The 15,957-nt window shown below is 39.5% G+C and overlaps 2 protein-coding genes across 3 annotated transcripts; both read left to right on the top strand.

Moving 5' to 3' along the window:
• Positions 1 to 384: 384 nt before the first annotated feature.
• Positions 385 to 9,041, top strand: LOC108953053 (transcription factor MYB124-like). The gene is made up of 16 exons (XM_065155400.1): positions 385 to 891; positions 3,263 to 3,415; positions 3,499 to 3,637; positions 3,769 to 3,867; positions 3,945 to 5,270; positions 5,361 to 5,407; positions 5,518 to 5,574; positions 5,682 to 5,754; positions 6,122 to 6,177; positions 6,262 to 6,441; positions 6,568 to 6,731; positions 6,843 to 6,988; positions 7,100 to 7,242; positions 7,342 to 7,523; positions 7,622 to 7,764; positions 8,245 to 9,041. Exons 5-16 carry the CDS (start codon positions 5,166 to 5,168, stop codon positions 8,356 to 8,358), a joined length of 1,410 nt encoding a protein of 469 aa, XP_065011472.1. The 5' UTR covers positions 385 to 891; positions 3,263 to 3,415; positions 3,499 to 3,637; positions 3,769 to 3,867; positions 3,945 to 5,165; the 3' UTR covers positions 8,359 to 9,041.
• A 2,331-nt stretch (positions 9,042 to 11,372) lies between these two features.
• Positions 11,373 to 15,794, top strand: LOC103987479 (probable serine/threonine-protein kinase PBL3). Of its 2 annotated transcripts, none has more exons than XM_065155401.1 (6): positions 11,373 to 11,819; positions 12,619 to 12,877; positions 12,962 to 13,097; positions 14,227 to 14,363; positions 14,511 to 14,634; positions 15,220 to 15,794. In XM_065155401.1, exons 1-6 carry the CDS (start codon positions 11,716 to 11,718, stop codon positions 15,645 to 15,647), a joined length of 1,188 nt encoding a protein of 395 aa, XP_065011473.1. In that variant the 5' UTR covers positions 11,373 to 11,715; the 3' UTR covers positions 15,648 to 15,794. The 2 variants fall into 2 exon arrangements, with proteins under 2 accessions (XP_065011473.1, XP_009404072.2); XM_009405797.3 differs by having other exon boundaries at positions 11,380 to 11,819; positions 12,522 to 12,877.
• The last annotated feature ends 163 nt before the right edge of the window (positions 15,795 to 15,957 follow it).

The raw sequence follows: 15,957 nt of genomic DNA, 5'->3' as shown, positions 1-15,957 counted from the left end.
ATAAATATATTGATGTGAAGTTGGGATAGGAATAAGTGATATTGTCAAAGATCCAACTCAACCCAATTTCAATCCTAATTTTAGATTGAAATTGTCATTCCTATCCTGACCCAATTTCAAAAAAAGAAAAGTTGTTCCTTTTTTATTTATTTTATCTATCTACTTTTCCTTTCAGTGCAGCTGAAATCAGAAGATTTGATGGAAAAATGGAATAGAATTTGGCCAAAAATCTGACTTCTGTATATGTTTTTTTATTGATTATAAAATACTCCGAAACCAAAAAAAAAAAAAGGCGGCGGACATATCTTTGACCTGCGTAGCGTTTGTTGTCAAAGATACGCTGACCAACTGATATCCTCACATTCGTCTCGTCGCGGCCAAGAACTCTTCACCTTCCTCCCGAATCCCGCCTCTCTTCCGCTCTATTCTCCAATGTTCTTCGTCTCCTCCAGACCCTGTTGCTTCCGCGCGATTCGCCGACGGGTCTGGGAAACAAGAGCGGCTGCGGGCTGAGAGGGTTCTTGGGATCTTTCGTGTGTATTTTGGGGATTTCCTTCTTCCCGGAGGCACCTCATAGATTTTCTCGGTATCTTTCTCGTGCATCGATTTCGATAGCTTGATGATCTTTGGGCACAGGGGAAATCTAATCATTGTCTTGATGTTTTTCCTGTATGTTTGCGAGAGAAATCTCTTTTGCCTGATTCTTGTTGCCAAAGAATGGAACTGTCTTGAATTGATTCTTGGTGTCAATGAGCAATTCATGTAGATAAGAAATCAGATGACGAGGAAAACATGCCTGATCTCGTAGGGGTAACATCCTGATATCTGGACAAAGACCTTGCTGGGTTCTCGACGCCAAATATATGATGGGGGTTTCACTTCTTCCTAGAGGTATGCCGTAGATTTCTTGAAATCTTTTTGGTTGTCCAATTGTTGTTACCGCTTTCTATAGCTTGATGATCTCTGGGGAGAAGGGAAACCTTATTATTCTTTTGATGTTTTCCGTGTTTGTCGAAAGTGCTCTGTGAGAGAAACCTCTTCTGGTTTCGTTCTTGTTGCTAAAGGATGGAACTATGTTGAATTCATTCTTGGTGTCCGTAAACAATTCATGTAGATTGAAATAATTGAGCTAACTGAACTGAGTTTGGTTTTCCTCATCCACCGGGCTAGAGCTTTAGAAATCGGATGACAAGGGAAAGCTGCCTGATTTTGTAGGGATAACATTCTGATATCTGGACGAAGAACGCGCTGGGTTCTTGAGGTCAAAAGTGGGTTCTTTCATGTATTCCCACCAGACCTATGCCATAGGTTTTCTTGAAATCTTTCATGTCGTCCGTTTATCGTGTGCCATGTTTTATTGTTTCATTCTTGTTGCCAAAAGATGGAACTATGTTGAATTGATTCTTGGTGTCAATGAGCAATTCATGTAGATTGAAACAAATACTCGAGACAAATTTGTGGTTTTCTTCATGCACCAGTCTAGAGATTTAGAAATCAGAGGACAAGGAAAAGATGCCTGATTTTGTAGGAAAAACATTCTGATATCGGGAAAAGATTTTTTTCGATAGGGTCTTGAGATTAGTGGGATATTTTGTATGTTTTGGTGTTTTCCCTTCTTCCTAGAGGCATGTCGTACATCTTCTTGAATTCTTTCTGGTTGGCCGGTTGTCGTGCATCCGTTGTTATAGCTTGTTCTCCAGGCACATGGGACAGCTTATCATTCTTGTTTTCCCTGTATGTCGAAATGGTCTGTGAGAGAAACCTTTATCAGGTTATATTCTTGTTGCCAAAGACTGAAACTGTGTTGAATTGATTCTTGGTGTTAAGGAACAATTCATGCAGAAATATTTACATAACTGTCTGGTCTCCTTCATCCACCTGCCCAGATCTTTAGAAATCAGATGCAATGTACTGTAGGGATAGCATTCTGATATCTAGGCAAAGAAGTTGCTGCTGATAATCACCAACACAAATTTGCATGGAACCTTGAAAATCCATAATTCATTTTATCATCTAAAACTGTTTTGTAATTCAAACTATCATTGCCCATATTAGTATCAGCTTTTGTATTTAGTTAAAGAAAGCAAACACCTAATCATTGTTTGCCCGATTAGAATGGCGTAAATCCAAGTGTCTTGGAATATCTTCTGGAGTATGTTCAGCCTTGTGGTGCCTGTTCAGCCGCTGCAAGTGTTCATGCTGATTTCTGAATTATATGTAGCACCTAGTTGTAGTTATTAGAGTAACAATTCATGACAAATTGTTACTGATTGATAATTATGCTATTTGATGAATAAGTGAACATGCTTTTATGATCCATGATGTGCCCACTATTTAGAACCAGTGGATTCTGTTATTTGAGAGATGAGACTACTATTGATTCTACAGTCACTGGTACATGGTAATTTAGATAGTTCTGGTAATCTAACTTGATGCAATTGGAATCAATGGCAGGGGATATAAATGCCTTTCTTGTTTCATGGTCCAACCAAAAGAGAAAGAACCCTCTATAATCCATTGACTCAAATCTCTTAAAAAGAGAAAATAAACTGGAGAGGAAATCTATTTTACACTGTGAAACTCAAATTGATGCAGGATACCTTTATGTTGTTTCTGTACTTATGTACATTTTAGAAATGCAAGCTAGATTCCTCTTATTAGTAAAAAGCATTCTTTTGCCCATGATAAGAGAAGCTCAAGTAGGATTTATCTCAAACAGCTATATTTCTTTCGTCTCTTCTACTATTTGAATCATAATTTCTTTTTAATGATCATATGGGGGCTTGTCCTATAATGCTAAATAGATTGTCCCTACCATAAACTATACCAACTTCATTTTCTAGCTTACTTGGTTTCTCTTTTTAGGGTTGGATTGTTATAAGACATATAATTTCGACCGAAATGTCAAGGAATTTTGAAGCATCAAAAAATAGTCAACCACATCATGGAATAATGTCTTTTAAGTGGGTTCATCAGTTGACCAAAAGTTTTTAATATGTTACCGAATCTTTTATATATATGTTATATGTTTTTATCCTTTATTTACAACATCTGCAAGGATAAATACAAAGAATAGGAGGTAATCGAAATGTTTTGTTTTGACGAGGGGACTAAGAAGGCTTTGTACCATTGTCTCCAAAAGCTTCTTTTGACATAATGGAATCAGCAATCGGTTATTTCCACATTACAAATGATTGTGATATTTGTCTACTGCTACAATACTACATCAGAGAGATTATTTACACAGCTGTGGAATATACAGGGATTTGAAGCTTGAATGTTGTGAATTGCTGAAGCTATGTAGACACCCATCTCCTGCGCAACCAACCAACGCAGTAAAGCGCTGGTGAATGAGGCCAGACATTGTTGATTCCAAGGAGTATTCGAGTACATTTTCATCACAAGACGGAAAATGGTAGGGCGCTCTGAACCTTGTTGCCATTCCTCCTCATGGTCCTCGGTTTAATATTACTGGCCTCCCTTGCTTTTGGTCAAAAGACAACTCAGGTGCTCATCAGCTTTTGTGGAGAAGATAGCTAATCAGAGAAATAATGGCTTAACACTGACAGCCGGTTATACATAATTATAAAGCCGATGTTTCTGCCTCCAACCGAGAAGATCATGATTTCGAGTTCAGGTATAAACTTTCAAATTGCACACAATGGGACTATCCAGATTCTCTTTTTCTGAGTGGCTATTATGAACCTAAGTTGCCTAATCTCATCTTCTTATTTCTTGCTCCGGAGCAATTTGTTTCTTTTGATGCAGGTAGCTGGATGTGTATTCCTCCTGCTGAAGCACCAGAAAAGCCAACATTAACAGGTTTTCCTCCTGCTGAAGCACCATTCTGTGTATTCAGGTCAAAAGGTGCAATTTTTTATGCTGCAACCTCTGGTTGAATGATCATTTAATAGTATTTATCCAAAGTTTCGTCTCCACTGTAGGCCTCATGGGTTTAGTGGATGCAGTTGCTCCTGCAGGCGTTGGATTCCGCCTTCTCTCTCTTTTCCGGATGCGAGAGTGCCTGTGGAGAGGAAGGTGGAAGAAGAGCAGCGAAGCCAGAAAGTGGCGCAAGTATCAAAGCAATGTGTCGTTCCGATATAGGAATCCCATGCAGCACAAACAAACCTCTGTGATGGGACATGAGAACTGCTCTCTTTCTGTCGCGAGGGGCTCCTTCTGGATCAACTCACTCATGGTGTTCTTTTCCTGTAAATGACACACGAAAAAGAAAGCTAGCGACGCATGAGCTGTGTTGCACTGAAACGTCATCATGCACACCACCTGTAGGAAGCAGCAAGTCATTCTTCCATTGGAAATCTGAAGAACGAGATGTTGCTTTCATGCAGGAAGAACAGCTCAAAACTGGTGAGGTTGACATGCAAGAACACCTCATGTTTGATGCACAGACAAGAAGACACGGTAAAGACGGCAGCAGCATCTTGCCCCAAGACTAGTTCACCTCCTCTCCAAGCAGTAGCAACAGGCGAGGAGGAGCCTTTCCTCCACGGTCTTCTCGTACAGCTCCACAGGACTCGTCATCAGCTGTGGGACCCACGGAGATCTTCCGAAAGATCCACCTTTCCATTGTGCTTGGATCCGACAACAGTCAGCAAGCGAGAGGTGGCCACTTACCATTCTGCTACTTTCGGGTGAAGTGACAGTAACTTACTACCTTACCTTCCAGTCTGAAAATAAAAGGATTATGTGATGTCTCCATATAAAATTCGTGGTGAGAATAATTTATCTGTTTTATTATTATTATTATTATTATTATTATTATTTCGTTTAATAATTTCTTGGGCTTCTGTGAAATTTGTCAGTTGGTAAGTTATTCTTTGCGATTTACTTTGGTAACGGAGGACGTGTCGTTTAAACTTAGCAGTGGGTGAAGACCATCTCACCGCGCTTCGTCTTCCTCCTTTGCTCCTATTTCTTTAGTCTTTACCATTACTCTCTCTCTCTCTCTCCTCTCTTAATGATTTCACGTCTTTTACCCATCCCTTTTCTAATGTGTTTTTCAAACATTCCCAATCTCGCGCGTTTCGGAACCCTAATCTCTCCTCCCTTCAAAACCCTTGGCTTTTGCTCATGAATCGCTAGATCCGCCCATCCGTCGAGGCCGTCCTCGATCCACCACGACGTCTGCAGCTGGAGCACTTTTGATGATGAGGGGTTTGGAGAAGGAGAACGACCCCACGTCCGTCGCCCCTCCAGCCGTGGCGCCGCCTTCGAAGAAGGATCGACATGTCGTTACTTGGACGCCTCGGGTCTCGAATCTCTGCTTTTATTGCTCGTTGACTTGTTGATGCGATCGAAAGATCGAATCTTTGACGGTTTCGAATCTGGATTTCTTGCAGGAGGATGATTTGCTCCGGGAGCACATCGCTCTTCACGGAACTGCCAAGTGAGCCTGCAATTCTTTGACTTGTATCTGATCTTGTTCGAATTCTGTATAACAGTTCTTGCACTAAATCTGGAAGTCTCGCTATGGATTGTGATATGTTTTGTGAGCAGTTGGAGGAGCATCGCCGCTCTATTCAATGGCAAGACAAGTCGCCAGTGCCGGAGAAGGTGAGCAATTGAAAATTTTCAAATTGGGGGATCTTTTTGACACATTCATGAATGGGTCTTGTTGATTATCTAGTGGAAGTGACACAGATGTGGTGTTGAAATGGCAGATGGTATACCTACATGAATTCAGAGTGTAAGAAAGGTGGGTGGTCTGCAGAAGAGGACATGCTCTTATGTGAGGTAAGGAATTTGATTAGCTGCCCTTTATGGATTTTGCCTGGGTACATCGAATTGGCACCTTTATTGAATTAAAGAGGCATCTTTTTTGCTATTCAGGTTTATGATTAGGAGAACATGATTGTATCTTCCCGTTTTAGTTTCTATTCATGTTTTCTGAAGTGTGGTAGATGTTTCCAGTAACTGTTTGGGTTCCTTTTAGGGACAACAGTATTTGTAGGGCTCAGCCATAACAAGAGTGAACAATGTGCCTCACAGCTGAAGCCCGGTTTTTATCTCTTATATCAATGAAATGCGATTTCTTGTGTAAAAGTGGATTTTCTTTGGCGTCGCTATATGCTCATGACCCTCCAAGTGAACTTATGTGCAGGCACAGAAGATTTTTGGGAACAGATGGACAGAGATTGCAAAGGTGGTTTCAGGAAGGTATACTGCTCTGACTTCTATCATTAATGATAACTCATTCAGTGTTATGAACTTATGTTTATTTATTGTTATGCTCATCAACAGAACTGATAATGCTGTAAAGAACCGGTTCTCCACCCTCTGCAAGAAAAGGGCAAAACTTGAAGCCTTTTCCAAGGAGAATACGAGTTCATCATCGGATTTAGGTACTTCGAGGGTTATAGTTCAAGATAGATATGCTGCAGCAGCGATGGGGGAATCATCAGTATCTAATAAGAAAATAAGGTAATAGGAGTAACTATTGATAAATCAATGACTAATAGTACATACAATTAGTCATTTGCAAGTGTTCATGTTACCTTATCTTCTTATTAGATACTGATTTTTTATAAGTGTTCATTTGCAAGATAGGTATCACATCTCTCATCCCAAGGAGATTGTTGACGGACATAGGAAGCTTCCTGGGGAACATGTATCAGAGCAAAACCAACGAAGGCCACCTCTAGCAGCACTTGTTCAAAATATTAACTCTATTAATGGGTTGACCAACAACACAAGAGGATCCCTTTGTGATGGTAAAAAAGACTTGGAATTTTGTTTCTCTTCTTCTCTATGAAACACATTCAAGTCTTGTTATAAACCACTCCTGATCTCGTAAGCAGTTACCTTTTCTGATGTCTGAACAGCTTCCAACAAAGATACTCAAGGCACTTTTCTCAGGAAAAACGATTCAAAATTAACTGCCTTGTTGCGGCAAGCTGAATCGCTTACTTCCCTGTCCATGAAAATTAATGCTGAGGATACCAACCAGAGTTCCGACGAGGCATGGAAGGTGCTGATTGCAGACCTAGAAATAGTTGGGTTTGGGTTCGATTTGTTTAGAATGCCAAAGTATCTTATATTTGGTTTCATTTGTGAATTGTTGGACAATATAAATTAACAGGAACTTCAAGATTACTTGATCCAAACTGAAGATGGTGAATCACTGACAAGAAGAATATCCAGAATGGGTTGTATGCCAGATGATCTCAGAAACTTGATAGAAGATGTAAATAGCACTAAAGAAGAAGGGCAGCAGCCAGTGAGGTAAACAGAGTGGAAATCAAGTTCGTGTTGTCTAATAGACTTTCTGTCAGTTTTATCAATTGATGTATGCTCAGAAGATAATGACTAGCCCACTAGCAGGCAATTTGATTCTGATGAAGATTCTCAAGGGAGTTCTGAGTGCAGTACAGGTTCAACCCACAATGTGAATGCTGGGGAAAGCGGAAGCATTCATCATTATGAGGATTGTTCACTGCACAAAGATAATGAGGTCAGTCATCTTAAAGATGATGCTGCACATTCCAGCATGAACTCTTCTCCAGGTAGTGGATAAATCTCTAGTCTCTAAAATGCCTTCCATTTTATCTGAATACTAGGACAGATGAAATTGTTGTCATTGAATTACTTGTTCCTCTTTCAGAGACAATCTTATCATTGTCTCCAATGCCAAAGGACGAAATTGTGAATGGCTGCACGAGCTCAGAATTCACATCTCCGTCCCAGACAATCCCACTTTTCCAATCTTTTGCAGATGGAATTCCGACTCCTGTCTTTACTTCAAGTGTAAGTTATGATTTTCATACATTGTTCGTATGTGAATCCAATATTTTGAGCCATAATAGAAATATCGAAGTGCAAATCACCTATGCACATGAACTTACAGAAATAGGTTATGACTCCTTTAACTTTGCCTAGTTAAAAAACCATTCTGATTTTCACAAAATTGCACATTCATTCTGGAATCTGTAATTTTCTCCTTAAATTATGGGTCAAACATGTTGAAAGTCACCTGATGCTCTTCCTATGTATGTTGGTGCTAACCACATGGTGAATTGTTATTGAATTAATTCCTGTATTGGAGGGATACATATATGAAAGAGCGTGCTGCATTCCTTTCAAATATTACAAAGAGACATTTGACTTTCTTGTCTTTTAAAATCTGGAAGAAGCTTGTGATCCTTTGAAGATTTAATTATTATAATCTAGAAAATAAGTGCTTAACCATAAGTTCCATCCTAACCATTCACTTTTTGTATTGTCCAGGAGAGGAATTTCCTGCTTAGCGTGCTTGATTTTTCATCCATGGGCACCAAGACCAACTCCTCTGAGCAGCCATCTTGCAAGAAGGCGCTTCTTCATAGCTTCAAGCCATCCTAGTACGTGATTTAGTAGGTCCTACCCTATTTCTTAAAGCGTTTTACTTTGGAATTGAGAAATTCTTCCTCTCCTCCCTTGACGATTCAGTTATTTCTGAATTTAGACGTCATATGTCCCAGAAAAAGTATACAGATTCTCGCTTAGTTCCTTCTTCTGTTCTTGAACTTAAGTTGCAGCTTTGTCCTGATTTTATCATAGGCACTTTTTGAGTCTGCACATACAAAATAGGTGTGTCCTCACTGGTGCATTGCAATGTCACCGGCTTCTCCATCACCAAGCTGTGGTACTGCTTGGTTGCATACGTGTACATGCACCAACTATAGTGGTGCTCATTTACCATTCTTTTTCTGAAAGGGTGTATTTAGTATTTCCGGTGTTTGCTTTATTGTTCATGTATAAAAGGTCATTATTGTGTACTGTACAAGCCATATTTACCACAGCACAAGGTCAGTCAGATATTCTCTTTCTTTGGTTTGGTGTGCAAGTCAGAATAAGAAACATGTCGTTGGTTGCATGAGTCCCCTATTACCTTTTCTTCCCTCATCTGCTTAATTGATGGGGCAGGTATGAGTCCTAGATTTGATTTTCGTGTGGACCTTTTTCGTTTTCCCTTCTTTCTCATATGTATGTACTTTGTCCCATGTATGTATATCATATGGCAATGAAATATATGGTTCTTCAAGTGTTTTGTATTTGTCTCTTTACCCTGTGTCACAATGTATTAATTAACGAAGTCCAGAAACTTTGTATGTCTTGTTTATAGAGAGGTCAACCATTGAGCTCGCTGGTTGGCCTGATGCTAATAAAGTGGATCAGATATGGATTCTATTGGGATATACACCATTCCACTAGCAAAAGAAGAATGAGAAGGCTAATGTTCATTTCTTATGGTGCACCCTTGCTTTTCACTGGATTTTAACTGACTGCCCAAAACTGCAGGATCATTAGTTTCTGAGATGAAAGTGATTGCCTTGTCTTTGCATGTACTAAAACAGAGTAAATGCCATCAAGTATGTTTAATTTAGTTGAACATGACATCTAACATCTACTGCTAATGAATACATACAGTCAATGCTTTAACATTATGGGTTGTCTTATTTTTGTTATCAAAATTGTTCATTTAGAATAATGTTCGTATCTTTTATCTCAGTATCTTCTTCTGTCTAATCTTCATCACTGACTGGTCAAAGTTCCTAGTATTATTTGATATTATTTGTTGTTGACTTCCCCCCTGGAGGCTTTTTGCAAGGGGGTCTCAATCTGAGGTGAACAAAGAAATCTTCCACAACAAGGAGTCATGATATTGTTGCTTATTGCCTTTCATTTTCTATCTCGTTAAAGAGGTACGACTAATGCCTGACCGAATTTGTTTCCTTAGTGGAGGTTTTCTATTCAATGAACTTTCCCAGTTTGTTGAATTGGTCAAGTAATGATAATCTAGAAGGCTACAAGAGATATACCACCTGCTTGTACTAGCTAGCAAGTAGAGTAGTATTCTAGGGTTCATCTTTTTGGAGACACCTTCTTCACTTGCTTGGGTTTTATGTTGCAGGTATTTGTAGCTTAAACCTTGATGATACCTTAAGATAAGAAGTTGCACTGTGTTTAAACATAGAATAACTATTGGGTTTGAAGGGGATCAATGATATCAAGGTTTAACTTTGTAAATAGAGAGATTATTTTTGTAAACATGCCCCTAAATCAACTATAAACATATGGGTAATCATGATGTCTTCCATCTGAGTAGCCCCAATTTATTTCCCCAAATTTGATATGCCCTAACTAGGCAAAATGTGTAAAACATCCGAAATAAGTGTCTACTAATGCTCAACATGTCCTAATTAGCCAAAGCGTATAATGTATTTGTATAATTTTCATAGCCAAAGTGTTTCCTTACTCTTGATGCATCATCATGGCCAATGTGTCTCCTCATGCTCAATGTGTTTTAATCAGGTAAAGTGTATGATACAATGAATATAACTGTCATGGCTAATGCATCTCCCTATGCTTGATGCCGAGCAAAATATGTGATGTGCTTAATGCAAACCTTCGTGAATGAAGCATCTACCAATGCGTCCGATAAGACATAACTAGATAAAGTTTGTAACGTGCAAAATGTATCTCCTCATTCTTAATACAATCTAATTGGACATGTGATGTCTCCATGGTTATCGCATCTCTTTGTGCACTATGTACCTTAATCAATCAAAGTGTGTGATGTGTCTGATGTGACCTTTGTGGAGAAAACATATTTTCTTACTCAATAGTTAAGCCCCCGATATAATTTTATAAGATCCCTCTACTTCAAAGGAGTTCACTATCATATTGACCTAGATATAAATGAACAATTAACTATCAAGCATGATAACATTTAAAAAATGAGCTAAGTTGAGTTGACTTCATCATGTAGGACTAACAAATGTTAGTATTGAGATTGGTTATTGATCCATCTCATGGAGTTGACTCCACTTTATGAAGACCATCACATCTTGAGAAGTGAATCTTCGAAGAGATAAATGTTCTTTCGAGAAGACTCTTAGCACTAGCTTTTCACGTCATGAGCGTCACTTTTAAAATTACGAAACTCGAGCTAGTTTGAGATATTATACGAGAATCAATTTTTAAAATCCTAATCATAGGAAAATATTGGTGGAGAAATATTCTAAAGAATATTCTTTCGTCATGTTGATATATGTCCATGTGTCGAGTTCTAATTGGCTCGATCATATCAAACATTTTAAAAAAAATCTTGTCATCTTAATAATTTAAAGACTTTATAAAGGATATAAAATGTTGATTAAAATTATAACAGAACCACTCTAAATATTCAAACGAGTCGATGAAAGAGGATTGATTAAATGCTAAACTTAAATTATAGCATTTATTTATTAACTTAAATTATTGAATTTTCTAATTTTAAATAGGAAAGGGTGTTCGTATGCTTCAGAATTACTTTGTTTTAGACGGCGAAACACAAGTGGTGGGGGAACATTGATTCCATGTCGCGTTGATTAGCCTTTCAATCCAAGAAAGCGGAGGTGAGGAAAGCAGAGCGAAGCAGGAAGAAATCCATGTCGATTTCAGATTTGGAATCTAACGATGACGCCACCGTCGCAACTTGTCACGGAGACGCCGCCTCCGACACCGTACGGCCGCCACGAATCCAACCTCACTCGCCTTCTCCATCGTGATAGCAGTAATAGTAACAACACGCTGTTGCTGTCGAAAAGCTACCCTTTCCCCCGCTCCCCCTCACCAAACCACTGCGGATAAGCGATTTGGGGAGGAAAAGAACGGCCTTTGGGTCGCCAATCGCTTGCTCCCCACGCAGTCTTGCGGGGGCCGGGGACTTCTTTGATGCGCCCGCGGCCTTTTCATCTTGACAGGGGAGGAGGCGATGGGGAACTGCGTCGACTCTTCGTCGCTGGTCGAGAACGCCCGCGCCCCGCGGAATTCCCCGTGTGCGTGCTCTCTTTCCTGCTTAAAGTTGGGATCTTGCTGATGCATCCGGATCGAAAGTTGGAGCTTTTTTTTTTATGGGATCGTGGGCTCGATTGCAGAGAATAGTCGGTCTTGAAGGAACTACAACCGGAAGTTCTCACGTTTTCCACCTTGTTTTCTGTGGCCATTTGTTTGGTTTCTTTTGGATTTTGCGATGTATTATATCTCGAGTCTGCCATAGATTCTGCTTTGTAGCATGAAGCTGGGAATTTGGTCGAACTCTGGCTCTAGTTCCTGGGGATGAAGGAAGGCTAGGTCATCTGCAATTAGATTTCTTGATAGTGCTAGCATACATATTTTTCCAAGAATCCCTTTCATCATGTTGTGCTTTCCCTCGTTAATTGTTGGAACCTTTTTATGTAGATTACTGAACTCAAGTGCCAAACAAGACAATTTGCTGGTTGCTCATGCCATAAATGTTTATAATTGAAGTTTTTGGGATTTTCATGATTCTTGTTTTTGGTGCTGCATAGCTTTTTATAACAACAAAGATCAGTCCTGTTCTAATGCAAATTGTTGCCTTTTGACTGATGAGAAAATGGTGTCACAACATGCTTTTTTCTCTGGAAATGCCTAAACATGACAGATTGCATTGTTTTCTGCAATCCATAAGCTAATTATTATGCTACAATTCTTGTTTTTATTCCTTCCTAAACAAACAGATCCTTCGAAAGCGGTTGCCGGAAGAAGTTTGTTTTCAGTTTCTTCCACTCCAATGACATACTCAACCCCTTCAACTCTGTCTGTGCGTTCTTATAGCAATGGGAGTCTTCCTACTCCAAGAACTGAAGGTGAAATCTTATCCTCGTCACAGTTGAAGGCTTTCACGTTCAATGATCTGAAAAATGCCACGAGAAACTTTCGTCCGGACAGTTTACTCGGGGAAGGAGGTTTCGGTTATGTCTACAAAGGTTGGATCGATGAACAAAGTTTTTCTGCTTCAAGGCCTGGATGTGGAATGGTTGTTGCTGTCAAAAAGCTCAAGCCTGAAAGTTTCCAGGGCCACAAGGAATGGCTGGTTTGTGTCTTCCTACACATCTGCTTCCCTTATGCTTGAAGCTAAGACTTTCTTGTTTTGACTACTGCTGGCCGATGATCGCAGACAGAGGTCGACTATCTAGGTCAGCTTCACCATCCCAATCTGGTTAAGCTCATTGGGTACTGCTCGGAGGGTGACAATAAGCTTCTGGTATATGAATTCATGCCAAAAGGCAGCTTGGAAAATCATCTGTTCAGAAGTATGTAATAGAAAGAATGTGTGTCATGATTTTACTTTGCATTATGCATTGACTGTTCAATTAGGGGACTGCTATTGTTTAGGAAGAAACAAAGGAACCTAACCTAATAAAAGCATATCATTTGTCTTAAACTACATCTTTAGAAAATCCATATTTACATGACGTTGAGCTCTTTTTTGTTTTCTGCATCATTCATGTCTTGCTTATGTTCGCATACAAACTCAAATTTGTTACTATAATACCTTGAATTAGTCCTACATTGAAAATAAGTAAATACTTAGATTGGGTTATAAGGATGGGTGTACTATTGCTAACATAAGATTAAGTATTTTGGGCGAGTAGTTAAGTTCAATGTAGTTAAGAGGTTAGTTATCCTATCAGGTTAGGCCCTGACAATTGGTATCAGGGTTGGCATATATTGAGACATGCGAGGGTTGAATGGACGAGTATCAAAGTTGACCGAGGCATGGTGAGGGGCTTGAGCGGGAACCATAGGGTATCTCACTACGAGGACATCAATCCCTTAAGTAAGACCTACCTATATTAAGGTATGTGTGGGGAGGATGGATGAGGGACCTATATTGAGGCATGTGAGAGGAGGATAGATGGGATATCCTAGGGAGGATGACCGGGTCATATCAAAGATGGAGCCATAGGATACGCTACGATGTGGAACATTGAAGAGGACATTAATTCTCTTCATGATATGGAAGCATATGAGGGGAGGATGAATAGGGTATCACGGGGAGGATGAACATCAAAACCGACCTAATATTGAGGCATGGTAAGGGCCTCAAGTGGTAAAGGATTACCCGTGGATGGAGCTTTAGTGTACATAACGACATGGAGCATTGAAGAGGACATCAATCCCTTAAGTGGGGGGATTGTAACACCTCGCTCTAGCTCCACTTTTGCAAATATTTGGAATTACTTGTGATGGTATAATGGGTGTATTATTGATAACTTGTTTAATAAATTAGTTATCTTAATTTGTTGGTTTAGACTCAACAAAGTCAATGACATGTAACTTAACTTAATAAATTAGTATTTCTTTTTCGTTAGTTCTATATTTTTTGGAGGTGTGTTATTATTGTTTCGAATAATCTTCTCTAATAATATTTCTCTTCAGGGAGTGCTCAACCACTTTCATGGGCAACACGAATCAAGGTTGCAATTGGAGCAGCCAGAGGACTCACTTTTTTGCATGATGCTAAATCTCAAGTTATATATCGAGATTTTAAGGCCTCCAACATCCTTCTTGACTCGGTATGTGTTTTTTTTAGAGACTTGGTATGCTATATGGATGTAAAGAGCAAGAGAATGGGTATAGATTAGGGACAAAGGGGGTAGAGGAAAGCTCATGACTAGTTGGAAAAACATGCTGTTTAGAATGTTTCTTTTCTTATGATACAGGAGTTTAACGCAAAGCTTTCAGACTTTGGCTTGGCGAAAGCTGGACCAACTGGAGATAAAACTCATGTGTCGACCCAAGTCATAGGCACTCATGGATATGCAGCTCCAGAATATATTGCGACAGGTTTTTTCAATGCTGATCTTCTTGATATTAATTTTTTATTAGTCTGTTGTTTTTTCAAATGTATGAGACGAGATTATGATTATATCAGTAGTTAGACACCCTTTTTATCAGTTGGTTGTTGTACACTTAGTAAAAATGAAAAGAATTTTCAGAACAAAATAACATTCACATTGTATTAAGTGAATTTTAATTAGCATTGGGAAACACAAGGTAAAAGAAATTTTATAGAATTTTTAAGCCAGCAAAGATAAAAAAAAGTTCTTAAATGACCTGATTATATGACTCTTAGAAGGCCAATCTGATAATGCTGTTTCCTACTGCCACTTTTGCTGAAAGAACTGGGCAACTTTGAGTCTGAGAGGGATGTGTTATAGATCACAAAAGTTGGTGCGTGAAGAAACATCTACTTTCTGATACAGTTCAAGCCCATGCTTCTCTTCCGGAGGTAACATGACATGATCGTAGGCAAATCATTGATATATAATTGATCCTTCCTTTTTGGTTATCAGCTATGTCACCAAATAACCGTTGGATCTGCTTCGGTTGTTTTTTAGGACTGACTATAGAAATATCCAATATTTACAGGTAGACTTTCAGTGAAATCCGATGTATACAGTTTCGGGGTTGTATTGTTGGAGCTCTTGTCTGGTCGCTGGGCCATCGACGAAACAAAGATGGGTATAGAGCAGAACCTGGTGGAATGGGCAATTCCCTATTTGTGTGATAAGCGAAAATTATACCGGATCATGGACACAAGGCTGGAAGGCCAGTATCCAAAGAAAGGAGCCCATGCCATCGCCACGCTTGCATTGCAATGTATCGAGCATGAGACCAAACTCCGGCCTCGTATGTCTGATGCCTTGGCCTCTCTGGAGCAACTGCAAGATCTCAAGTCTGCAGCATTTCCTCTGCAAGCCGATCAATATAAGCCCTCCAGTGTCATCTCTAAATCACCAACGAGGCATCATCATTACCCACTGCACCCTGTGGCTGTTAGGTCTCAGTTGCCATAGTATCAGTAGTCACCACTGTTACACTGACCAAAAGAGTTCATTTAAACTCATGTTGTTGAGAGTGGATCTTCGATCACGATGATTAGCTAGTTTATGTTGTGTTTTTCTTCCTGGAAGTTTATAGATTGTGTTCCTTACTTTGCATCATTTATTGTGGAATGCTCGTCGTGGATCTCCTTGTGGTGATAGAAATGCATGATCTGGATCCAGCTGAAAGAAGTGGTGGTTGCATTGATTCTTTTGGTCTTTCTCCTGTTTTCTGTTGATGCAAATGTTACAGATTAGCAAGTTGCAAGGAATCTTCATGCAA

The sequence above is a fragment of the Musa acuminata genome, chromosome BXJ3-6 (assembly GCF_036884655.1).
Source record: "Musa acuminata AAA Group cultivar baxijiao chromosome BXJ3-6, Cavendish_Baxijiao_AAA, whole genome shotgun sequence".
NCBI lineage: Eukaryota > Viridiplantae > Streptophyta > Magnoliopsida > Zingiberales > Musaceae > Musa > Musa acuminata.
The sequence above is the reverse complement of the archived record's forward strand: the minus strand, read 5'-3'. Positions and strand labels throughout refer to the sequence as shown.

What these genes read in the sequence shown, in the direction of transcription:
- LOC108953053 (XM_065155400.1), top strand. Translation starts at nt 5,166, where the DNA reads ATGATGAGGGGTTTGGAGAAGGAGAACGACCCCACGTCCGTCGCCCCT. An exon ending in AGGACATGCTCTTATGTGAG is followed by an intron (nt 5,755 to 6,121) that starts GTAAGGAATTTG and finishes ACTTATGTGCAG; the next exon opens with GCACAGAAGATTTTTGGGAA. An exon ending in CAGCATGAACTCTTCTCCAG is followed by an intron (nt 7,524 to 7,621) that starts GTAGTGGATAAA and finishes TTCCTCTTTCAG; the next exon opens with AGACAATCTTATCATTGTCT.
- LOC103987479 (XM_009405797.3), top strand. Translation starts at nt 11,756, where the DNA reads ATGGGGAACTGCGTCGACTCTTCGTCGCTGGTCGAGAACGCCCGCGCC. An exon ending in CGCCCCGCGGAATTCCCCGT is followed by an intron (nt 11,820 to 12,521) that starts GTGCGTGCTCTC and finishes CTAAACAAACAG; the next exon opens with ATCCTTCGAAAGCGGTTGCC. An exon ending in TCCAGAATATATTGCGACAG is followed by an intron (nt 14,635 to 15,219) that starts GTTTTTTCAATG and finishes CAATATTTACAG; the next exon opens with GTAGACTTTCAGTGAAATCC.